General features: G+C 41.1%; 1 protein-coding gene across 1 annotated transcript in view; it reads left to right on the top strand.

The window, feature by feature from the left end:
* LOC117527330 (meiosis inhibitor protein 1) overlaps positions 1 to 27,216 on the top strand; it is a 176,069-nt gene that overhangs the window by 2,067 nt on the left and 146,786 nt on the right. The window contains exons 3-5 of the mRNA XM_034189645.1: positions 8,604 to 8,654; positions 9,641 to 9,714; positions 13,725 to 13,830. Of these exons, the coding sequence (XP_034045536.1) occupies positions 8,604 to 8,654; positions 9,641 to 9,714; positions 13,725 to 13,830 (231 nt within the window). The remainder of the gene's footprint in view (positions 1 to 8,603; positions 8,655 to 9,640; positions 9,715 to 13,724; positions 13,831 to 27,216) is intronic.

The following is a 27,216-nucleotide window of genomic DNA, read 5'->3' as shown; positions in this document are numbered from 1 at the left end:
TACCATCTGGCAAAAAGTGCACCACTTCAATAACTTCCCCAAGTTGTTGCCTCATGACATGACATGACATAACATGACATGACATGGTTTTCCTCTCTTTGGGTAGTATTACCTTTTTTTAAGACCCCAAGGATGTAATTGTCCACTCTGCTGTATTACCAGTTCTCATGCTGTAGCAGCTGAACTTTTGTAGCTACACGCCTGACTTATACATCAATTAGGTGCATCAAATTTCTTCAGAAACTTCTTTAATATTAAGGTTATATCTCATTTTGCTAAAGTTTTTATTTCTTCTATAGAATAGAATAGATGTTTATTGTCACTGCATTTTTGCAATTAAATTCTGGTGACAATTTCCAAAAAGCTGTACACAAAAAACAACACAACAGCAGCTTTAAAAACAACAAACATTCACAGAACTTTTTAAAAGAAGGTCTTGCCATCCTGATGTCAGTGGTTACAGATAATGGTAGCACTGTGTTCTGAAAAACACAAGCAGTGCTTCAAATTCCTGATATTTAAGCATATTTGCGTTTGCTATTGCAGCAAAGAAAATTAATTCCATCAGTGATGAATGGTAGTAAGAGCTCTGCACAGTATCATTTTTCATACACATCTATCCATTGTAGTCTTACACACCTCTCTGCAGCTTCTCTCCCCCTGCCATCCCCTCATTACCCATCCCCGTAGAGACGGTGCCTGCTCCCAGACTACCAATAACCAGCAAAAATCTATTTAAGCATAAAAATTCAAAAAGAAAAAATAATATAGCACCTTCAACTGCACCACAGACTAAAACAGTTAAATGTGGTCTATTAAACATTAGGTCTCTCTCTTCTAAGTCCCTGTTGGTAAATGATATAATAATTGATCAACATATTGATTTATTCTGCCTAACAGAAACCTGGTTACAGCAGGATGAATGTGTTAGTTTAAATGAGTCAACACCCCCGAGTCACACCAACTGTCAGAATGCTCGTAGCACGGGCCGGGGTGGAGGATTAGCAGCAATCTTCCATTCCAGCTTATTAATTAATCCAAAACCCAGACAGAGCTTTAATTCATTTGAAAGCTTGTCTCTTAGTCTTGTCCATCCAAATTGGAAGTCCCAAAAACCAGTTTTATTTGTTATTATCTATCGTCCACCTGGTCGTTACTGTGAGTTTCTCTGTGAATTTTCAGACCTTTTGTCTGACTTAGTGCTTAGCTCAGATAAGATAATTATAGTGGGCGATTTTAACATCCACACAGATGCTGAGAATGACAGCCTCAACACTGCATTTAATCTATTATTAGACTCTATTGGCTTTGCTCAAAAAGTAAATGAGTCCACCCACCACTTTAATCATATCTTAGATCTTGTTCTGACTTATGGTATGGAAATAGAAGACTTAACAGTATTCCCTGAAAACTCCCTTCTGTCTGATCATTTCTTAATAACATTTACATTTACTCTGATGGACTACCCAGCAGTGGGGAATAAGTTTCATTACACTAGAAGTCTTTCAGAAAGCGCTGTAACTAGGTTTAAGGATATGATTCCTTCTTTATGTTCTCTAATGCCATATACCAACACAGTGCAGAGTAGCTACCTAAACTCTGTAAGGGAGATAGAGTATCTCGTCAATAGTTTTACATCCTCATTGAAGACAACTTTGGATGCTGTAGCTCCTCTGAAAAAGAGAGCTTTAAATCAGAAGTGTCTGACTCCGTGGTATAACTCACAAACTCGTAGCTTAAAGCAGATAACCCGTAAGTTGGAGAGGAAATGGCGTCTCACTAATTTAGAAGATCTTCACTTAGCCTGGAAAAAGAGTCTGTTGCTCTATAAAAAAGCCCTCCGTAAAGCTAGGACATCTTTCTACTCATCACTAATTGAAGAAAATAAGAACAACCCCAGGTTTCTTTTCAGCACTGTAGCCAGGCTGACAAAGAGTCAGAGCTCTATTGAGCTGAGTATTCCATTAACTTTAACTAGTAATGACTTCATGACTTTCTTTGCTAACAAAATTTTAACTATTAGAGAAAAAATTACTCATAACCATCCCAAAGACGTATCGTTATCTTTGGCTGCTTTCAGTGATGCCGGTATTTGGTTAGACTCTTTCTCTCCGATTGTTCTGTCTGAGTTATTCTCATTAGTTACTTCATCCAAACCATCAACATGTTTATTAGACCCCATTCCTACCAGGCTATTCAAGGAAGCCCTACCATTATTTAATGCTTCGATCTTAAATATGATCAATCTATCTTTGTTAGTTGGCTATGTACCACAGGCTTTTAAGGTGGCAGTAATTAAACCATTACTTAAAAAGCCATCACTTGACCCAGCTATTTTAGCTAATTATAGGCCAATCTCCAACCTTCCTTTTCTCTCAAAAATTCTTGAAAGGGTAGTTGTAAAACAGCTAACTGATCATCTGCAGAGGAATGGTCTATTTGAAGAGTTTCAGTCAGGTTTTAGAATTCATCATAGTACAGAAACAGCATTAGTGAAGGTTACAAATGATCTTCTTATGGCCTCGGACAGTGGACTCATCTCTGTGCTTGTTCTGTTAGACCTCAGTGCTGCTTTTGATACTGTTGACCATAAAATTTTATTACAGAGATTAGAGCATGCCATAGGTATTAAAGGCACTGCGCTGCAGTGGTTTGAATCATATTTGTCTAATAGGTTACAATTTGTTCATGTAAATGGGGAATCTTCTTCACAGACTAAAGTTAATTATGGAGTTCCACAAGGTTCTGTGCTAGGACCAATTTTATTCACTTTATACATGCTTCCCTTAGGCAGTATTATTAGACGGTATTGCTTAAATTTTCATTGTTACGCAGATGATACCCAGCTTTATCTATCCATGAAGCCAGAGGACACACACCAATTAGCTAAACTGCAGGATTGTCTTACAGACATAAAGACATGGATGACCTCTAATTTCCTGCTTTTAAACTCAGATAAAACTGAAGTTATTGTACTTGGCCCCACAAATCTTAGAAACATGGTGTCTAACCAGATCCTTACTCTGGATGGCATTACCCTGACCTCTAGTAATACTGTGAGAAATCTTGGAGTCATTTTTGATCAGGATATGTCATTCAAAGCGCATATTAAACAAATATGTAGGACTGCTTTTTTGCATTTACGCAATATCTCTAAAATCAGAAAGGTCTTGTCTCAGAGTGATGCTGAAAAACTAATTCATGCATTTATTTCCTCTAGGCTGGACTATTGTAATTCATTATTATCAGGTTGTCCTAAAAGTTCCCTAAAAAGCCTTCAGTTAATTCAAAATGCTGCAGCTAGAGTACTGACGGGGACTAGAAGGAGAGAGCATATCTCACCCATATTGGCCTCTCTTCATTGGCTTCCTGTTAATTCTAGAATAGAATTTAAAATTCTTCTTCTTACTTATAAGGTTTTGAATAATCAGGTCTCATCTTATCTTAGGGACCTCGTAGTACCATATCACCCCAATAGAGCGCTTCGCTCTCAGACTGCAGGCTTACTTGTAGTTCCTAGGGTTTGTAAGAGTAGAATGGGAGGCAGAGCCTTCAGCTTTCAGGCTCCTCTCCTGTGGAACCAGCTCCCAATTCAGATCAGGGAGACAGACACCCTCTCTACTTTTAAGATTAGGCTTAAAACTTTCCTTTTTGCTAAAGCTTATAGTTAGGGCTGGATCAGGTGACCCTGAACCATCCCTTAGTTATGCTGCTATAGACGTAGACTGCTGGGGGGTTCCCATGATGCACTGTTTCTTTCTCTTTTTGCTCTGTATGCACCACTCTGCATTTAATCATTAGTGATCGATCTCTGCTCCCCTCCACAGCATGTCTTTTTCCTGGTTCTCTCCCTCAGCCCCAACCAGTCCCAGCAGAAGACTGCCCCTCCCTGAGCCTGGTTCTGCTGGAGGTTTCTTCCTGTTAAAAGGGAGTTTTTCCTTCCCACTGTAGCCAAGTGCTTGCTCACAGGGGGTCGTTTTGACCGTTGGGGTTTTACATAATTATTGTATGGCCTTGCCTTACAATATAAAGCGCCTTGGGGCAACTGTTTGTTGTGATTTGGCGCTATATAAAAAAAATTGATTGATTGATTGATTGATCCATAACCTTGCTATTTCAGACTATAAAAATGTATCACAGTCACTCACTGTCATCTTAAAATGTTTATTAGATCTTTAAGGTGGCAGTGCTCATTTAGAGATTGCATTGTCATTATATCCGTATTGTATAAGTTTTTTCAGTCATGGCTAGTACAGTGACCTTAACACACTAAATTATCAAGACTCCTAAAGGACTTGTCACAAAAGTTGCAATCAAAATGTAATAGCACGCTAGCTTCTGAAATTCTTATATTCTGTCTCTTCTTGGCTCCTGTGCTGTTGTGACAACATATCTTCACAGGGTATTACAGATAAATATTTCCTTATTGGATGAATTTCAATTGGTTGTCTCAGTGTGAAGTATTAAGCCTTCACCATTAGAGTGCTAATCAAATTACTGCAATGAGATGGTGTGTTGTAAAATGGCAATTGGGTAAATCCTCAGACTATGACAAGATATTAAATGAGCCATTACTGTTAATGTGGGATGAGCTACTGAACTGTGATTACTATGCGCGAATTAAGAGAGATTGAAAATAGCCATGCCTGTTATCACCCACTACAGCCTGTGTTCATTGTATGCCTGTTGAATTGTATTTCCAGATACAAGATATATCATTTCATGCACATTTACTTTATGGTTGTAGGTATGAGAGAAAAAACATTACCGTATATGTTTTCAGATAGAGGTTTGATGCAGCGATGTTGCAGTCAAATATATCACATTATATATTCTTCATACATATTCTCACAAAGGAAAACAAAAAAAGTTTTGCTAATGACCAATGACAGTACTTACTCATGTGAGGCCAGTTTTACACCAGATTTGTTGCACCTGCATGGCAGCTGTACAGTGCATTGCTTTTCATTTCAATGACAGTGTTAGAAGGTTACATTGTGTGCACCACCTGCATGAGGGAAGTGTCCCAGATTCGTATCTTGCTCTGGGGTGCCTCTAGAGATTAAGGCTGGTGCCTGTTTTTCACGTGTGTCAGCAAAAGTAGACAGAGAAATGATCTGTAGGCAGTCTTTTTGACATCATACTAGCAACATTAAAAAATTAACACCTTTTACTATAGTCTGGGGAAGAGGCTACAGACATCAAATATGATTATAAATGTCATTTTTATAACCGTTTCAGTGATTGAAAAAAGTCACATGACTATTATCAGGTTACAAGAAGTCAATTTGTGTTCTTCAGATTTCCAAACCAAGACCTCTATGACCTGCAAGATCTGGGTTATGAAGATAATTTGAAAAATATAAAGCTGTTGGTTCAGATGGAAAGTCCATATGTATTTACATATTTACATTTTTATCTTTACGTATTATAACATGTCCAACATGATGTGTACTTTCAGAGAGCGGCTGTCAGGTGACCACTGGTAAGGGCCCCTTCACATATAACACAATTGAGGCAGAATGGCACGAAGCAGGAGTCAAATGCCACTAGTGAAAAACGGAGCCGCCTCAAACGCCTCTTACAGCTGTCGCCACAATCATTCATGCACACCAGCAGCTGAAAGACAGTGAGTTCCCTGCGAGTGCCCATTTGACTCCTGTTTCAGCAGGTGTTGGCCACATTCTAGGTGTCGCACACGAACATCCATCACTGCTCGCTGGACGCTTAGAAAATGCGGGGCTATTTGTGCTCCCAGCACGAGAGAAGACTACAGGCGACCATATACGAACTGTTTCTGAAAATTGTGTAAGTGCAACACAAGTGTGGCGTAACCTAGCAACACACATGGGCATGACTGTACCGAATGTTCCCCCCCCACCACACACACAAATAGCTTGTGGAGTGTGTTGTTCCCCCAACACACATGGCCTGTGGAGTGTGTTGTCCCCCACCCCAAACACACACACACACACACACACACAATGAATCCAACATTGTCAGCTGTGGCTGAGTGTCCCGGAGTCTGGTCGCTGTCCAGCGCAGTGTGCTGCTGGAACAGCTGACCACTGTGTACTGCATCTCATCTTGTAAACACGCAGTGTACATGTGTGGGCGGACGCTCATGCCCTCATGACATGCTGATAATTACGTACCTACATGATCACATGAGGACCAGCCAGCGTCTGAGCGCGGCATGAAAATAATGAGCCAGCCGGGCAGGCTGATGTAAATTGTAGTTTACATGACAGACAGAAAGAGTGGAGATTAAATGAAACAAATAAGGGTAAAGGCATGAACTCATTCATTTGTGATTGCTTTGCTCATACGCTTTGCTGTGGACATACGGCGCCTGTCAGCTGACCACCGACTGATGGACCTGACCTTGTACCCAAGGTGTTACATTACAAACGCAGTCATCAGACAGATGCAGAACAAACAAAAATCATACATGCATAAAATAAAAATCATAGAATGAAGGTACAGAGATTGAACCTTTTTTTATCTGTGAGCTGGCGAGGTCTGCAGACAAAGGTGGGTGTGTCCACCTGTGACCTGCAGCTGTTCAGATATCTGTGCTCCTAAGTCACAGCTGGAGAACACCTGTAGTGGCTTGTAGAATATGAAGTGGCACAACTTTACTGTGAGGCACGGAGTCGCGGATGTCAGCTTGCTGTCCTCACGTGGAAATAAATTTTAAGCACATTGCTTCAGCTGACTGCCGTGTCAGAGCACCACAACACTGGTGAATATTGTAGCATGCAGAAAATCACCGCGAGATGCATGTCACTGTGGGATTTCCCCACATTTTAATAATTAAAACACATATTTTATGTGCAACGCGGTCACACTGCATGCTGGACACGCCATGCCGGCTGATGCATTCATGACATGGGAGCTGGCTCTTCATAACACGGGAGCCCGGCTGATGTCTTCATGGATGAGCACAAAAGGGAATTCATGTAAAACATAAAAGGGAGAACAGTAATCCACATCATTTCATTACTTATTGGTGTATGTCGAGGCGGAAACTATACCCGCTCTTTACAACAGGAATTAAGTATTATAAATTGTTGTGTTTTTTAATTTTTTTGCTCCGCTGCTGTGTGCATGACTTTCCACATGCTCGCATTGTGTTTGTACACGCGAACAGGAGCGCACGAAACCGTTGCCGCGGTATCGTAAACGTCTGTCCGACTGTGTGACCCTACTGATAGCAGGTGGAATGTTTTGCGGTTTCCCATTTTGTTTTTTGTTTGTGGATTTTCTTCCGGTTTCTGCATCTTTCGCCCAATGTCGTATTATGTGTGAAGGGGCCCTAAGATAAGCTTCATTCGCCAGTTTGAAAACACCCCTAGCAGCAACAAAACCCAACCTGATTAGCACCGTGTAAAATCACTATTTAAATTTTTTTTATTTAAGCTGTATTTAACCAGGTGAGTCTCATTAAGATTTGAAGATCTTTTTCACAAGGGAGCCCTGGCCCAGAAAGCAGTCACATTTCAGAAATCACACAAATCAGTAAAAAAAAAAAAAAAAATAGAACCTGCCTCCAGTCCCTTTACAATACATTTAAAAGCCCAGAGTGAGGTCACCTCTTGGGATTCGCAAATGTACTCTGCAAGAGATTTCAAGCAGCAGGCACAGAAAATTTAAAAGCTTTTTTACCAAGTTCATTGCAAACCATTGGAACAGACCAACAATTTTTGGAAGAGGAACTCAACCCTTTTATTTCCTGTTAATTATGTCATTTTTTATTTTAATTTACTGTCTTAATGTATTTATTAATTGTTTAAGTTGTTATCATATACAATAATAATATTATTGTTAATATTATTATTATTATTATTATTTTACTTCTGTTTTGTCATTTGATTTTTAAATAGACCACAATGGAAATAAGTGTTTTCACTTTCTTGTGTCATCCATGTATTTTAACATATTTACAATTATATTATGTACTTTCATTGAACTTACTAAATAAAATCACTAATATAATGACTTACTGCCCCAGAAAGTCATTATATCTATTTTTACCTTCTACACTATCATTCCCTTGTTGATAAACTGAATAAACGAACTAAATTATTTACTGCTATATATATGGCAGTGTGCAGTGTTATAGGGCTACCTTACCGGCTTGGTGTTCTGGTTCCACAGAGTCCCCATGCCTCTCTGTATCCTTACAGTCAACACAGCAGCATTTTCAGTTCATCCAATGTGTGTTAGACACGGTTGGCATGCTGCACAAAACAGATTCTTCTCTCTCACAAAAGGTTTGTATTGCAAAATCCAATCATTATTTTATTATTTTGTCTCATTATGACAGTTTGCTTATTCTTTGCATGTGTTGTTTTGATGTTGTCCTGAGTCTAACTGAGTCTCAAGATTCTTCACAACATTAATCCTCTTCTTATCTTTAAAATTTTGTTTTGCTCAGCTACTACATCATTTTAAGTAGAGCTTTTTAAAAAATACATTCTATATATGGGGTAATTATTCTCCAGCTGCCATTTTTCATATTCCTGTGAGACCTCTGCGCATTTCTCTGGGTTTTTGAAGTATATTTTAAACCCAGCCTGTCATTGCTATTCTGTCCTTAGGGATGCTTCACACCGTGGAGGACCCAGTCACTCTGGAACAGGTCGACCAAGGTGAAGGGATGCCTCTTTGTAGTTGTGTGTGTGTGTGTGTGTGTGTGTGTGTGTGTGTGTGTGTGTGTGTGTGTGTGCACGCGCGCGCGCGCACATGCACTTTCAAACACACCTCCATGCTGTATGTACTGGTACACATTTGTGTGTCATGTACATAACACTTGCACACACAGAAGCAGAAACTTTTTATGCAGCTTCAGTCATGTTTTTGTGAAAAGCAAACACAACAGGAGTCTCTAAGTTTGACTGACTTGAAGATTTTCACCCAGCGCCCTGTGTTAATATTTTTTCCATTGATGCAGTGTTCTTAGCTGAAGCAGCACTTGTGTTTAAGGTCAATTTTACCGACTAGATTTTATGCATTTTTCTGTAGCCCCTCATACTCTTGTTTTTCTTGTGCTGTAAGCTTCCAAAAATAACTTTGGAGCCGCTATACCACGTGGTTAATGCGCTTGGTTTTAGTGCAGAAGGTTCCGGGTTCAAATCACACCCCTGCCGCATTTCTCCATGTAATGTGGAGTTGCGTCAGGAAGGGCATCTGGAGTAAAACCTGTGCCAATTCAACATGCAGATCCACCTTGGATTTGCTGTGGTGACCCTGAGTGCAAACAAGGGAGCAGCCAAAGGGACTTACTATACTATAATTGTTAATGCGGTACTTACAATCTAAGGATGCTATTGCTGTTTATACAGAAAATGTGTGGACAATTAAAAGAAAATTACTGGAACCCTGTAAATGATGCAAAACTATAATATCTGTGTGTGCGAAGAGATGAAAAGGAAGATAAAGGCATTAGTTTCAAAATTTTTTAAATATTTAATCAAATGTGTAAGACTAGAGCTTTGGTTATGGGATATACTGTATGTAGTGATACGTATGAAACGAGAAGTGATATTAATGAGCAATAAGTCTTGTTAACCTGTTTTTTGTTTGGTACGTGAGTATATGCATTGGTTTTACATGTGTGTCTTTGTATGTGTATCAGTGCTGGTCCAGCTGCTTCTGGAGCTCCAGAGTGAAGAAAACATTCACTTTGTTTTGGATGAGATACACAAACAGGTAAGACATTGAAAGACAAAGACATCTGCTCATCTACATATCCAGATGCAAACATGCTCAAAATTTTTAAATATTTAGAAGCACTTGTGTAACTAGAAAGCCATCCATCCAGGTTGTTTAGTAAACAGATAGTGTGCTTGTCTTCCTTGTTTTGCTGTCATTTCAGCTTTTGATGGAGAGGCAGGGTAAGCTTGTGGAAAAGCCTCATTCAACATTTGATGATGTAGATGGAAACTACGAATGAGCGATGTAGGCTTAAAATTATATCATGATATTTGATGGTATTTTTTGTGGTAACAATATCAGTGAGGATATGAAAATAGTGCCATTCATCACTTATCCGCGTTCACCAGACTTTCGTAAAATCCTCAATGGAAACATTCACTCACTCATCTTCAACTGCTTACTCCAGCTGGGGGGGGGGCGAAGCCTATCACAGCAAATAGACAGCCATATAGACAGACAAACACATTCACACCCGCACACACAGCTACAGACAATTTAAAGTTTCCAATTCACCTAACCTGCATGTCTATGGATGTGGGAGGAAGCTGGAGCACCCGGAGGGAAATCACACGTTTAAAGAAGCAGCCTTTCACGGTGTGAACACGAAGGTGTCAGCACAGCCATGGAGCACCAGAGCGACCATGGAGAGATACAAATTAAAAAACCAAAACAAACAAAGAATAGGGCTTGACGTGCTATGTTTGCACAACATATAATCCATTCCCACTGTTTGGCTTAATTAATTTGTGTGCACAAGTTAAATAATTTTGTTGACAAAATACATTGAAGGCATTAATTTTTCTGCATGCAGGCATCTTTGAGCAAGGACAATCTACTCTATGCTCAGAGTAGATGTTTGTTTTTTATATTTACCCCCTGTAAATGGGCAATAATAACATCTCTCAATTTATTTCATTTCAATTTCAATTCATTTCATTTATGTAGCACCAAATAACGACAATGTTGCCTCAAGGCGCTTCACACAAGTAAGGTCTAAGTTTACCAACCCCTAGAGCAAGCACACAGTTGACAGTGATAAGGAAAAACTCCCTCTGATGATTTGAGGAAAAAACCTCAAGCAGACCAGACACAAAGGGGTGACCCACTGCTTAGGCCATTCCACCGACACAATTGACAATACAAATATATAGGAAATTTTGGGAGTCCATGCTGGTGCACAGGACGGGAGGCCTGCAGAAGAAGACACCCACTCCCACTTCTGGATGGAGACGCACCTCAAACAGAGAGAAAAAACAGAATCAGGTGACAGAAATATAACAAATAATGTATAATTTGTCAGCATTAAGCAAGAAAAACAGAAGAAATATTAAGATGATCACCAGCCACTAGCCCTAAGCTTCACTAAAAGACAACAGATTTTAGATAAAGTTGAGGCCACGGTCTGCTCTGTTTACGAATAAAATGAATTTAAAAGGGTAGAAAGAATAGTACCATACTATGCCAGTATGCTAGCCATACAAAAGGGGAAAATAAGTGCATTTTAAGTCTTGACTTGAAAGTCTCTACAGAATCTGACTGTTTTATTGATGCAGGGAGATCATTCCACAAAGCAGGTGCATAAGAGAAAGCTCTGTGACCTACAGACTTCTTATTCACCCTAGGGACACAAAGCAGTCCTGCACCCTGAGAACACAGAACTCGGGCCGGTATGCGGGGTCAGCTAAGTAGGGAGGTGCCAGTCCATGAATAATTTTATAGGTTAATAGCAGAACCTTAAAATCTGATCTCACAGAGACAGGAAGCCAGTGAAGAGATACCAAAATCAGTGTAATGTGGTCAAACTTTCTGCTTCCTGTCAAAAGTCTGGCAGCAGCATTTTGAACCAATTGGAGACCCCTAATGCTAGACTGTGGTAAACCAGAAAATAGAACATTGCAGTAGTCCAATCTAGAAGAGACAAATGCATGAATCATGGTTTCTGTGTAGGCTCTCAGTTGTCCAGGTGGTTTCCATAGTAGAGAAGCTTGAATCTTCAACTGGACTGGGTTGCTTGATGCGAGGACGTTTCGCTTCAAATCGCAGAAGCTTCCTCAGCTAAAATTCTTGATCTGGTAGTCTGACTTCTGTCTTGACTCTTGTAGAGAAGAATAAACAGAAACCACAAAAGCTGGAGTTTTAAACCTAACCAGACCCCTCCTAAGGAGAGACAGACTGCTGTGGGCTATTGACTAAACAATAGCTCTAATTAGCACCTATTGTGCTCTAGTTAGCACCCTCCTAATGACAGGGCAGCTGTCTCTCCTAATGATGGAACGGACGCCTCTCTTGATGGCTCCCTTGACGACTCTCCTGATGACGTGAATGACTCATTACCATGAACAAAAGACGGAAACTGCTTTGACCTGAGTACCCCATTGTAAACAGGGGACAAAGTGTGTCTCAGACCCCCTCCCTGGTTAAGGCTAGGTTTCAGCTGTTTCACATAGAATGCCTCCTTGACCCCTCTCAAACCATTTCTTCTCTCTGGCTAAGATTTTAACTTCCTTGTCCTCAAACGTGTGGTTAGTGTCTTTAAGGTGGAGATGAACTGCAGACTGAGGTCCACTGGCGCCCTCTCTGCGGTGCTGGTATAGCCTTTTGTGTAAAGGTTGCTTAGTCTCACCTATGTAGTGTTTGTTACAGTTTTCCTGACATCTGATAGAGTACACTACATTGCTCTGTTTGTAACTGGGGATCCTGTCCTTAGGGTGAACTGATTTCTGTCTCAAGGTGTTAACCGGTTTAAAGTAAACTGGGATTTTGTGCTGTCTGAAGATCCTCTGTAGTTTTTCCCCCTACTCCTACTGAATCAGGGTCTCAACATCAGCCATAGACAGGATGGGACGAATCTTCGCTATGTTTCACAGGTGGAAGAAAGCAGTCCTCATAATATCTCTAATGTGGAGGTCAAAGGACAACGTAGGATCAAAAATTACCCCAAGGTTCCTCACTTTGTCAGTGTGATGTATGACACACAAGCCTAGGCTAAGTGTTAGCTGGTCAAATTGATGCTGATGCTGATCTCTCACTGTCACATTAAAACTCACAGAGAACCATCAGTTTATCATGGTGGAGAGGTTTGTGTGCCCCTGTGAACCTGAGAGCTGTGTTGTCTGGAGTCTTCATACTCCTGGTTGGATCTCCCATGACAAATTGGTCTCAGGCGAGGGGCCAGACTAAGAATGGTTCAGAAAGACTCCATGGATAAATGAGACAGAGGGAATGTGACCCGGTCTGGAGGAAGCCCAGGGCCCCCATCTGGAGCCAGGCGTGGATGGAGGGCCCATCAGCAAGCGTCTGGTGGATGGGCTTGCCATGGAGCTTGGCCGGGCTCAGCCCAAAGAGGCAATGTAGACTTTCCATCTCCACCGTTTGGGCTAACCACCCATAGGGGGAACTGCTGGGGTTGGGTGTGTTGTCACATTGATGGCAGTGAAAGTCAAGGGCTGCAGAAGCCATGTCTGGGGGCATGGAATGTCACCTTGCTGTGGGGGAAGAAGAAGTCGGAGCTTGCTCTACTGCTCCATGCGCAGCCTCAGCCCGGAACCACTGTCCTTGATACTGGTTGGACTTTTTTGTTCTCTGGAGCTGGCCAAGGTGGGAGGCGCCGAGCACCACTGTGTTGGAGTTTACCCCGGTATACGAGAGGGTTGCATCCCTGCACCTTCGGGTTGCGGGGAGGAATACTCTGAGTGTTGTTTGTGGGTATGCACTAAACAGTCAACATTGCAGGGCTTCAATTCTTCAGCATTATGACGTGAATGTCTCAGTAGATCGGTTAATGCACAGATTCCAGAATATAATTTTGCAAATAGAGTTTTATACAATATATTTATCATAAACTGTCTCTGTTACATATTTCTGAAATTCTGTTGTCCTTGCTGTTGTGTGAATGTCCATGTTTTAAATAGCTGTATCTGTCATTTTACCCAGAAAATTCCGACACGTTTTGTGTATTTGTTGTTGTTTGACCAATTGTGATTTATATTCTGTTATCTCCCTAGCTGACTGACCAGCTCAGTATAAGGTGTTTTGTACCAACTTTCAACTTCTTGGGGAAACTTATAGAGTCTGTGCCAAATCTAGCCCAGAACCTGGTGGCTCAGTATGGTGAGAACTTGCATCAGACACCCAGTCACATCTCAGAATGATAAAAAAAGATTGATACTGTTGATACTGTACATCAATGCGTTTAAATGTTTGAAAGTACAAATGCACCATATGTTTCTGTTTTACTCTGAAGATCGTTCTTCTGTCCGCTGGACTTCAATATGTAATTTGAGTGATGTGGAGATGCGTGTCTCTGTTGAACTTCAAAATGAGAGTTGCTGAAAAAAAAGAAAAACAACTTCCAAGGTGTGCACATAAGTTGTCTACATTCACATAGCATTGGAATAAAAATAGAGAGGCAAAAATAGTCCCACGATCCGGTCCCAGATAAGCGGTTGAAGATGAGTGAGTGAGGTAAAAATTGAAAAATGTATGTTGCTCAAAACCCTATTGTCTGTGCTTTTCATAAAAATAATTCATACAGTTTAAATAAAGAATTAAATAATTTCACCAGCACATGCAGCTAAAGCATGTTCATGACCACATCTGCATGTGAGCACTTCTCTGAGGAAAGAAACTATTCTGTGCTCATTAAATGTATTTTTGTGTTTGTTATCTATGAAAAAACAACATGAACACCTGTCACCCAGTGTCACTTTCAACATAGCATGGGCTGTGTGCTCTCAAATGTAGTAAGTAATTAATCAAACTATGCAAACAAATTGTATCTTGTGCACACACAGTAGCATTTCAAGTGCTGTATGTAGAAAAGTGTGTGCTTGGTTTTTTTTTCTCTCTACCACTCTGGAGCTTTGCATCATCCACAGATGGCACCACAACCTGCTTTGCAGCTCCCACTCTCCTTCTTCTCTACATGGAGCAGACTGTGGAAGCAAACACCAGAATGTGTATGCTGTTAATCTGTGGTCATTCTGCAGTTGAATTTTGCTTTGAATTGATATATCTGAAACACAGCAGTATCAGATATTGTCATCCTTAGAGTATAGCAGCAAGAGAAATTCACCTTCAGTGTGAGTTAGTGTACCTACAGTTCTAATATTTGTCAGCATAAGGCTGATATGAGATGTGTTGATGTTCATCACAGTACTTCTACAAGGATTAGGAGCTGTAGGACACCCGTACTTCATCAGTTCCAATATCTGAGCGCCCATTTGCAAGCGCAGTGGCTTAGTGGTTAGCACTGTTGACTCACAGCGAGAGGTTCATGGGGTTGATTCCCACCTGTGGCCTTTCTGGATGGAGTTTGCATGTTCTCCCCGTGTTTGTGTGGGTTTCCTCTGGGTGCTCCGGTTTCCTCCCATATCCAAAGACATGCGGGTTAGGTGGATTGGAAACTTTAAATTGTCCATAGGTGTGTGTGCGGGTGTGAATGTGTTTGTTTGTCTATATGTGGCCCTGTGACAGACTGGTGTCCTGTCCAGGGTGTACCCAGCCTCACGCACTATCACTGCTGGGATAGACTTCAGCCCCCGTGACCCTTAATTGGAGTAAGTGGTTGAAGATGTGTGTGTGTGTGAAATCAAATGCAGTAATAACACAAAACTATGAGGGCAAATTTTTGTTCCATTTTTCTGGTTAGTAATATAAGGTACATATCCATAGATATAATACATTCATGTGGTTAATGTTATTATAGTTCAGTTTTTCTACAATTCTCTGTTGAATAATATGCTTAGGGTGTTATTCCACTGGGCTGCAACTGCTTGCGAACAGCCATTTGAGAGGGAAATCAGGACAATTTGTGCGACAACTGCTGGTTGTCCAAATCCCCTTGCTTAATTCACAAGCATTTCGTCTGAGTTTTGAACATTTCAAAGTTGGCGAGATGACAAAGATCCTCACCACAGTCTCACACTCCCAGAGCCATTGCAGGCGTCGGGAAGCCCTCTGAATGTAGTCCCTGCAACTCATCCCTGCGGCTCAATTGCCGACCCGCGTGCATGCATAGTCAGCGGGCTGGACACACCCGTCCGTTCATATAAAGGACAGGTGTGGAGTCCGAACACAAAGATGTGCTTCAGCACAGCAGTGGACAAATGCTGGTCATTCCAGAAAACAGAGTAGAACATCTGTCCATGCACAGGAGTATGGCACGCGTGATCTGTGTGTGACAATGGCAGTCAGGAGCACTTCCTGCTGGACATTACATATTTCATCCTGTGGCTGGCAATCACGTGTGATACATGCGTGGCATCCAGGACCTCTTCAATGGTGTGGACCACTGGACATTTACCTATTTCGTCTTGTAGGAAATCATTCTATTGGTAGGAGAGTGCCCTGTTCGCAGTTGTCTTCCTGTTGTATTTTTTTCTGCTCCATGGAGCCATGCTAGGCTTTTTTTATTATTATTTATTTATTGATTATTATTTTATTTTATTCTATTTTTATTATTATTTACAGGGCTGTTTGTTACGGGGTACAGTCAGGGGAATTTTCACACCCTCTGTTCACATGATAGCAGGATAATAGGATAATACCAGCCCACAGTCATTCTGAGCACTTTGTTCACAAATGTGATATCATTTCAGCTGTGAGTGGTATTAAACATCTGTGAGAATGCCACACAGCATTTGTGCGCAAATCAACAGATCACTGCATCTGTGAAGGCTGCACTTGACATTCACAAGAGTGCTGCGCATTTCAGGTGGCACTCACACAATATCTATGCGAACATTTTTGCCACAAGTCTGTGCAATATTTGGCTGACATTCAGCCAACGTGCAATTATTACCAATTCAGTGAGATACCAACTGCAATTTGTCGTTCACTCTCGTGTGCTCACAAATTTGCATCTCCAACTACTCTCTGACAGTCGCACCTCTTATGGAGTTGGTCATCTCTTTTAGCACATGAAACTGTTTTTATTATTTTTGCCATGGATGTTTAGTGTTTTTTTTTTTTTGCCTCTTTTTTCCCTTTCATATTATAATGATACACAACATTGCTAGATGAATTAACAATTTTCACAAAACTAAGTGAAAACTTGGGCCTGTCATTAACTAAATACTATGTAATTCTGGGACAGAAAATCTAATTTAACATAAAAGGGATCAGAGGGAAGGATAGCAGGCTGGTTGGGACTGTATAAAAGGCAACACTGTACAGAGCAGTCTTTAAACTAAAGTTCCAGCCACTGTTATCTTGATGAAGTGTTGTTGGACAGTAGGCCGTATCTTTATTAAATGCAGACTTGTTGTTCTGTACCGGACACTGAAGTTGGAAATTGATATGGGTGAAGTTATCTAAAAGATGAGGATGACACGTTTGACACATGAGACAGATCACTTCAGGACTTGGATGCTTCTTCTTATGTCACATCATTCATGACCATCTTTACTGTGCCATGGGGGGACAAAACATTAAACAGACGGAAGCTTCAAGCCAGGAATGCATTATTAATAATAAAGTTCACCTTGAATGTAAGATAAATATGAAACAAATATTATACAGCTGCTTTCTCTTCATATTTCAATATTTATACTTTATTTTTTGTCGGCCTATTCTGACCTTTTCAATTACACCCCACCTGCAAAGAAACAGTTCTAATATGTCCACTTTACTTTTCAACACGCTGTACCCCTGTTCCACTTTCTCTCATTTTGAACACTAAAATGAAACAATTACAGTATTTTCTTTCCCCAAACTTTCTCATTTTTGTCTTTCTAGCTGTTATGAACAGTTTATATTCCAGCTCCATTCAATAACCACACCACATCTGTATGTAAAATTCAGTCTGTGTAGCCAATTTTCATTTCCAGTTTCATAAAAGCACATCCTGAAAATTGAAACATGTGGAAAACCAAAAACTGAATAATGGGGACAAGGAAATGTACTGGGTGCTGAGTGTGGTTGTGGAAACCAGTGGCTTAGATGCTTTTGTTGATGAGGAAATGTTTACTGACCTTGACTTTATTGAAAATGATGTGATCTTTGATGGGTTGCAGCATATGACTAGCAGAGTGAGAAATCAGATTGTCTAAGTTTGCAATTCTCCTGGATCAAGACTAAGGGCCTCATTTACTGAGATCCCAGATAACAAGTGCTAAATTGCGTGGGCAGTCCAAACCTTTGCACATTGAGGTGGAGACAGTTTTGAGAGTGATTTACTAAGACAAGCTGTGCAATTGATACAGCTGGTAATGTAATTTAGACAGCAGTATGTAAATGAGGATTTTGTGCATATTAAGGGATTTAAGGGCAAAATTAATGGCCCCTTCACACGTAGTGCTAAGTTTGGACAAAAATGACGAAACAGCGCGAAACAGTTTGAAATTAGCGCACGAAACATCGTGCCGACGGGCAGGCGTGTACAAACCTGGTGTGAGAGATTGTGCAAGTGCTGGTGTCTGTTGAGCAGGAACAGTGTCAGGTGCACCACATGGTATTGCTTATGTGGAAGAATTAAAAATCAGCTAGTACGTGTGGAACCACATTGCGCCGCTTATGTGGAATAAATAAAAAATTAAAAACCAGCTGGTACATGTGGGACCACATTGCGCGCTTATGAGGAATAATAATAATAATAATAATAAAAATAAAAAAAAACACCACTCGGGACGCAAACTCACACCTTTCAAAACCTCTGATTCCCACAGACTTTACCACTGAGCTACAGAGCTGTTCTTTGAAAGCTGCCTCATATCAGGAAGGGCATGGAAGTATTACAAAGAAAAATTTAAATCCCACACCATATAAAAAACCCTGTATTTATCAAGTGAGCAATACAAATATGATCCATCTGTTCCTCTGCTGATGACCCATGGTCACTGATATACAGTCATGAAATGACATGAATGAGAAGCAGTGTGCTCTGATCATGTCCACATCTACTGGTCAGGTGCGTCCAGTCACACACGCGCATTTTCTGCCTGACACGCGTGTCTTGTGGTTTCCTGGGTGGTTGCCCTCTGGGAACCAAGGCAGTTTTGTAGTGTGGTAGAAACAGTGACATGGGTCACCAGCTTATGCCCCCACACTTGACTTGACGGGATATACATTGATAAGTTTTCATTCAAGTGTGATGCTTAATAAAAATAAGTTTGTGGTTTGGGTCCACATACGTGTTCCAGACCAAGGACAGACAGAGGGTTATTGACTGCTTTGAAGAATTTGAACATGTGCAATTTGTAAGCCTATAGTCCCCAGATCTTGATTTAAGGCCCAGTCACACGGCACTTAACGAAGGGTGATGAGGCCCTGACGAAACAAGAAATCTGGACTTTCGTTGACTGTCGTTGACATCGTTTAACCTTTGCGCAGCCTCGTTCCTGCAGCGGGCGCTTCGTCAGGATTTTTAAACTGTTGAAAAATTTGAACGAAGGGCAACGAAAACCTCAATTCGTCTGTGTCTCGTTTTGCTGTCGTTCTTAACGTTTTTAATCGTTTGTTTAGTTTTTCTCACGTTATTGTTTAATTTGACTTTGTTGGAGCAGCTGCACGTTTTCACACAACGCAGAAGCCGGTTTGTGAGCGCTGAGGCTGCTGTTGCTTCACGTACCGTTGGAAATTACAGGCCAAACTCAGCCTGCTTGCTTGGATTTTTTTATCTGTGTGGGGGGGCAGCTTCAATGGGCTCAGGCACCTTACATAGGCCAGAATTCATCTTTTGTGTGGATAGAATGAATTATTTTGCCACAAGCAACTGTTGAATTTGAAACAACAAAAAATTTGTGTAAATTCCGACAGTACTTGAATGCAGCATCAGCGGCAGCAGGAGCTCCTGCGTGCGCTGATTATTATTTTGTATTAAATATAACAATATAAGTGTAGGAATGATAATCCAGTCCTTCTGTACATGTGGCAACAGGCAGATGAATCAAAATGATTATATAAAGAGCTGTTCTGGAAGGAAGAATTCACGTTGTGGATCAGTGATCAGCTGGTGGTAATTTCCTCTTTCGTCTCTTTTGCGCTCTTGCTTCGCAGACTGTTCGGTGATAAAAGCTCTTTCGTCCACCTTTTCTCAACGAATTGTGATGTTTTTTACTTTTTCCCTTCATTCAGGAATCGTCGTGTGCCATGTGACTGGGCCATTAGCTGTACACCTGGGAGATTTGTAAACAGTGTGGTAAAGCACATTAAAACTGTTTTGGCAGCTTCCATACAGGGTGTATGTCATGTCTGGGTCTTTGACTAGGGTAGGTACTTATGCCAAATAAATAGGCGTCATAGTTTTTTTTTGCTTTGCTTCATGTGTCTACCATCCATGTATTTTCATGAGCTTTACAAGCTCCCCTGAGCAGCTGCTGGTAGTTGTGGGTTATTTTGATGCTGATGCAAGATGCAGGCTACCACTATTGACTGTATGGCCTGTCACTCAGTGAGTCTTGGGACTGTTTAGACTAACAGCAACAGCACTGCGATGACAACAAGAGCTCACAGTCCTCAACGCACCTCTCTCGGATTCTCTCTCTCTTAAATGATTAATCCTTTTACATTATTTTAATCACACCTTCTCCTTTCATGGCCTGTTTGTCTCTCACTCTCCCTCTCTGTTCCTCTTTTACCACCTCCCACTCTCATCTGTTCATGCTGGTGTCTTACTCCCTCAGCTCCTCAGTGACGAGCAGATGAAATAAGGAAGCAGTGGAGGGAAGATGAAACATTAATGAGAAACAGGGGAAGAGAGAAGGAGACAAAGATTAAAAGTAAGACAAGGAATGAGAGCACTGGCACAAGCATCCCATAAATTGACAACTTGTTTGCAGAGGTCAGATTTCCAAGAAAGGATTATTAAACTCTATTCCTATTCTTATGCAGGTGAAACAACACTGTGATGAATTGAATTTTCCAGATGTTGAAATCCACTTTGCGAAGTTTGGTATTTTTGTGCCAGTGCAAAGGGCAAAAACTGGAGGAGAGACACAATCATCAGGGCGTTTCATTTAAATGAGTCGGAGTGAAGTGAGTTTTTAGTGTATAAAAGTCTGTCAGTATTATTTGTTCTTAGACCACAGCAATCTTTAATATTTTTGTTCAGGTACTATTTCATATGAAACTAGTTTTCAGTTATTGGATTACCATCATGTCAGGACTATGTCACTTATCTCAGCAGTGACATGCATGTCTCTGGGTCCTCTGTCTTTAAGATTGTGAGGCGCTTGAGAAGAGCTTGTGGAGTCATGAGGTCATTGGACAGAGGTGTTTGGAGATGCCAACAACTATGCAGGTGAACAAAGGTTCAAGTCTTTAGGGTCCTGGTGCTGTCTTTCTGGCTATATGGTTGCGAGACTTGGACGCTGACCAGTGACCTAAGGCAGCGACTGGATGTCTTTGACACTAGGTCTCTTCAGTAGGATCCTTGCTTGCCAGTGGAATGACTTTGTATCAAATGAGTGGTTACGAGGAGAAACAAGGATGAATTGCATTGTGAGACTGCGTCAGCTACGACATTTTGTCCATATGGCCCATTTCTCTGTGCATGATCCAGCACACAGGTGCCTGAGTGTTGAGAACCCCAGTAGCTGGAGAAGGCCAAGGGGACCCATGCTTCACTAGCTGCAGCAGGTAGATGGTTATTTTAGAGATGTGGGAATGGACCATCTGAGTGGTTTCCATCCAGGAACCAAGGTGGTTCTGTGGCATTGTGGATGCGTCAAAGCGCAGCATCAGCGCATGCTCCCAGACTTGACTTCATTGTCTCAAACGGAATAAGTAATAGTTAAGTTATTGTGTGAACCCTATCTAGCAATTCATCCAACTTTTTCCTAGCCTTATCTTATCTCAGACTACTTTGGACAGAAGAATTTACCAGTCCAGAGCTAATGAGGTTAGTTGGTCAGTTGCCAATGCCCATAAGAGTGTTTTATAACAAAGAGAACTCTGAATGACAGCCTGAGGAATTGTAGTGCACGGCTTTATCATAATACATATTAGACAGTACAGAGATCTGAGTAAGTGGGCTATGGTGGCAAGAGAGTGCACAAAGAGGCACTGGTTACAGGAATCTGTGATCCCATGATTCACCATCTCTGATCTATTGAGCCTGCTTTCTGAGGAATCAAAGTACAACCCCAATTCCAATGAAGTTGGGATGTTGTGTAAAATGTAAATAAAAACAGAATATAATGATTTGCAAATCCTCTTCAACCTATATTCAATTGAATACACCACAAAGAAAAGATATTTAATATTCAAACTGATAAAAATTATTGTTTTTGTGCAAATATTTGCTCATTTTGAAATGGATGCCTGCAACAAGTTTCAAAAAAGCTGGGACAGTGGTATGTTTACCACTGTGTTACATCACCTTTCCTTCTAACAACACTCAATAAGCATTTAGGAACTGAGGACACTAATTGTGAGTGTCATGATTGGGTATAAAAGGAGCATTCCCAAAAGTCTTAGCTGCTCACAAGTAAAGATGGGGTGAGGATCACCACTTTGTGAACAACTGCGTGGAAAAATAGTCCAACAGTTTAAGAACAATGTTTCTCAACTTTCAATTGCAAGGAATTTAGAGATTCCGTCATCTACAGTCCATGATATAATCAGAAAATTCAGAGAATCTGGAGAACTTTCTACACGTAAGTGGCAAGGCCAAAAACCAACACTGAATGCCCATGACCTTTGATCCCTCATGCGGCACGCATTAAAAACTGACATCATTGTGTAAAGGATCTTACCACGTGGGCTCAGGAACACTTCAGAAAGCCATTGTCAGTTAACACAGTTTGTCGCTACATGTACAAGTGCAAGTTAAAACTCTACCATGCAAAGTGAAAGCCATACATCAACAACATACAGAAATGCCGCCACCTTGTCTGGGCCTGAGCTCATTTGAAATGGACAGACGCAAAGTGGAAAAGTGTGCTGTGGTCTGATGAGTCCACGTTTCAAATTGTTTTTGGAAATCATGGACGTTGTGTCCATTGGACAAAAGAGGAAACAGACCATCCAGACTGTTATCAGCGCAAAGTTCAAAAGCCAGCATCTGTGATGATATGGGGGTGTGTTAGTGCCCATGACATGGGCAACTTACACATTTTTGATGGCACCATCAATGCTGAAAGGTACATCCAGGTTTTGGAGCAACACATGCTGCCATCCAAGCAACATCTTTTTCAGGGACATCCCTGCTTATTTCAGCAACACAATGCCAAGCCACATTCTGCACGTGTTATAACAGGGTGGCTTTGGAGTAATTGAGTGCGGGTATTAGACTGGCCTGCCTTCAGTCCAGACCTGTCGCCCATTGAAAATGTGTGGCGCATTATGAAGCGCAAAATACGACAGTGGAGACCCCAGGCTGTTGAACAACTAAAATCATACATCAAGCAAGAATGGGAAAGAATTCCACCTACAAAGCTTCAACAATTAGTGTCCTCAGGTCCCAAACGCTTATTGAGTGTTGTTAGAAGGAAAGGTGATGTAACACAGTGGTAAACATACCACTGTCCCAGCTTTTTTGAAATGTGTTGCAGGCATCCATTTCAAAATGAGCAAACATTTGCACAAAAACAATAAAGTTTATCAGTTTGAACATTAAATATCTTGTCTTTGTGGTGTATTCAGATGAATATAGGTTGAAGAGGATTTGCAAATCATTGTATTCTGTTTTTATTTACATTTTACAGAACGTCCCAACTTCATCGGAGTTGAGGTTGTACCTCATTCCTCTAAACATATACCTTGTTCCTGCCATGGCCTCTGCTGTATTATCCCATTGGGCTGACTACTTTGAGTAGTTGTGTAAGACTGAGCCTTTGCTGGGAAGTTAGAGGTCTCCAGTGCCAGTGTTGTGACTGATTCTCCGGTCAACTGTGAACCACCAAATGTTGGTGAGATCAGAGGCAGTGAAACAGCTCCAGGAATCTGCAGTATTGGAAGTGAACACCTCTACCTCCAGGCGGGTTGAGCTGTTGTTCTCCTAGCATTGCAAACAATCTTTATTTTGATCTGGGAGAGAAGTGTCCTCCCTACTAACTGGAACAAAGGACTTTTAGTGCTCTGAAAGGGAAGATGATCATCTGGGTTGCGGTAACTGTCGTGAAAATACACTGATTTCTGTACTGGGAAAGGTGCTTGCAAGGATTATAATAAAAAACAGATTGTTTTAAGAATAATTGACTATTATTAAATATTAAGGGTTATTATTCTCTGCCTGTGAATGGAGACATTGTCTATAGTCTAACCTTTGTGTGTTGCATCATCAGTCACAGCTCTATGGTAGAATAGTGAAATAAAAAGAAAATCTAAATCACACCTTGAACTAGCTGAAATTTCACATCATCTTTTTAAGAAAGTTTTTTTTGTTCTACTCCACTATGAAAGAGCCACAGAAGCCTATAACTCAGAGTTATCATGTGTTTTGGTGGCTTTCCTCACAAGTTTTGCATGATCAGTCATTTTTAGGAATTGTCTACTTTACACATATTTATTATATAGTTCAATATAGTTTCCATTTGTTAATAATTGCTGTCAGTGAAGACCAAGACATATTTAGTGACTTGGAAATGTTTATATGTGTGCCTGGATCATTGTCATCCAGGACCCAACCTAGTTCCCTGGTGTGGTGGATGAGGCATTGTGCAGCCTGACCTTATATGTTTATGTATATGTATTTTTGAGGTTGGTCATCTGGGCATTTAACCTCTAGGGGTGCGTTTTGTTTGTGAAAACATCGGCAAACTCAATACAAATACATGTAATTTGGTCACTTTTCAAAGGGGTCAGACTCATCAATAAAGTCATTTTAATGGTTCATTTCAGGTCAGCTTGGTGTATAAATCTCATCGTTCCAGGCAATGATAGCTGGCTGATGGAAGCATGCTAGAAACAAAAGTAAACCAGCTGATTTCAATAGAACAGCATAGAGCCCAAGCAGTTTTTCACAGAGCGGTCAGTCGCGGAAGTATGAATTCTCGCCTTCGGATTGGACACTTCGCCGAAGTGATGTAGTGCCGACATCAAGAATATGGAACATTTTGTTTTGTTGTTGTCATTCAGTTTCTTTGGACAGCTTCCGAAATGTACTGATTGTACAATATATGTTCATTTGTGTTTATTTTCTGAACATATTTTCAGTTCTGTGGTTAAAAATCAGGGGTGTCAGTAATTCTTACTAGGACTGTAGGAGAGGTTTGAGGCTGAAGCAATGAGGGTAAATCAACAAATAATAATCACAATAATGAAGCAAATAATCCCAACATGAATGCAATTTTTTGTGATCTTGAAAAAGGAAAGTTGTCCATTAGGCTGCTCCTGCATTGTTCGGGGTCGCCAGAGCCAGATTCACATTGATATTTGTCACATGTTTTATGACGGATGCCCTTCCTGACGCAACTCCAGTGTTCCAAAGAGGTCTCCCATCCAAATACTAACCAGGTACCGCACTGCTTAGCTTCTGAGATCTGAAATTACTTTTTTCATGTCTATCTTGTGTTAAAAGGCTTTAAAATGTTCCCATTTTTCCGTACTTGCTTTAAAAACTTTCCATTGTCTCAGTTCTTCATATATTCTTCCTGCTAGTTGAGATCTTATTTACCTCCTTGCTGCCGGCTTCGTACACACTACTCTATGCCTGCCTTTCATCTTGGATGCGTCATACAATTTGTTTTAATCAAACATGTTTGGGAGTCTCTTCTAGCTCACACTGGGTTTGATGTGCTTCACAGAGCAGCTGGGCTCAGCTCTCCTACACTGTTCTCTCTGTTTTCTCCCTTACTTATCTCTCTGCCTGTCCGCTCTTTCGTGTTCTTCCATCTTTAGTGTTGCCTCCTCTGTTATTATGGGTGCTTTCTTCATCAGTGCCTCATTAAACTGTAGTCTTCCACAAGTCTTGTCCTTTGACTGTCACATTGTGTTGTTATTACAACCCCAATTCCAGTGAAGTTCGGACGTTGTGTAAAATGTAAATAAAGCAGAATACAATGATTTGCAAATCCTCTTCAACCTATATTCAATTGAATACACCACAAAGACAAGATATTTCATGTTCAAACTGATAAATTTTATTGTTTTTGTGCAAATATTTGGTAATTTTGAAATGGATGCCTGCAACACGTTTCAAAAAAGTTGGGACAGTGGTATGTTTACCACTGTGTTACATCACCATTCCTTCTAACAACACTCAATAAGTGTTTGAGAACTGAGGACACTAATTATGAGTGTCATGATCGGGTATAAAAGGAGCATCCCCAAAAGTCTCAGCCATTCACAAGCAAAGATGGGGCGAGCATCACCACTTTGTGAACAACTGCATGAAAAAAATAGTCCAACAGTTTAAGAATAATGCTTCTCAACGTTCAGTTGCAAGGAATTTAGGGATTCCATCATCTACAGTCCATTATATAATCAGAAAATTCAGAGCATCTGGAGAACTTTCTACACATAAGCGGCAATTTTGCAAGCTGGCATTTTGCCAGCTTGCACTCGACTGAGACGGACGCACTTTTCTCCTCTCCCTCCCTCCTTATCTTTCCTGCTTTTGTGGCGTGTTGTCTGTGAGGCTGCAGCTTTGCTCTTCTGGAAACGACAAAAATGGATTTGTTAAAGTGGTCTCTGAACGCAATTGACACTATTTTTTCTACAAGACACTCGGGAGCGGAGGACCTGACCTGTCCTGCTGGGACGCATGTGATGGGTTATGTGATGGACTCGTGGAGGAGATGGCAGGTCATGTGCCTTTACATGCTTTCTGTGGAGGACGTCGAAGATGTGTACATATTCGGCTTGGTGGTGACCGGCTTTCTGATGTGTGGTGCGGGCACTCTGCTGGTTTACCGGAAAATCAAGAAAGTGGAAGCAGCTTTGATTGGTCGTTCCAAGCTGCCCTATATGATTGATTCGATTGGGAAGGCAGTGGCTGCGCAGTTGGCGGGGGTTAACCGCGCGTTGGAGGACATCTCGAGGAAGATCGCAGCCCTGGAAACCCGCTATGACCGTCTGTGAAGACCACATTCTACATTCAGAAGCATTGAGAGCCACTCTGTTCTCAGAACTGTGGAATCTTTCAGGCGTCTGTTAATCTGGCTAGTCATTTGGCTTCCCCAAATACAGCTGCACTTCAAGGTCGCTGTGATAAGAACCTCCTCAGAAGAACAACACTTAAGCCTCGCTCCCTGGTCTTCCCCCCTCCCCTCAGCTTCTCCAGCTCTGACGTGAACTGTGTTAGGACTGTCCAGGACTTTCTCAGACTGCACAGGGCTGTTCCCTTCCCCCTCCAGACTGTCAGACAAGGCCGTTGACGGCGCGGAACTGGCTGCCTTCCGGAGTGTTTTGATAAACTGGTCCTTTCAAATCTCGGTTGTCGTCCTGTGTCCTTGTTTTGTCTCTGTGATTATTGTTTTTTGTGGTGATGGGATTTTTTTTTTTCCTCATTGCCGCTGTGTAATGCAGCAGCTATGAGGGGTTTTTTTTTTTCTTCTCCTTTTCCCTTGTGTTTTGCTTTCATATATATGTTTTATGTACCGGGCCGGCCTATGT

Source organism: Thalassophryne amazonica, chromosome 16, assembly GCF_902500255.1.
Source record: "Thalassophryne amazonica chromosome 16, fThaAma1.1, whole genome shotgun sequence".
Classification (NCBI taxonomy): domain Eukaryota; kingdom Metazoa; phylum Chordata; class Actinopteri; order Batrachoidiformes; family Batrachoididae; genus Thalassophryne; species Thalassophryne amazonica.
This window is presented reverse-complemented; position numbering and strand designations above follow the sequence as displayed.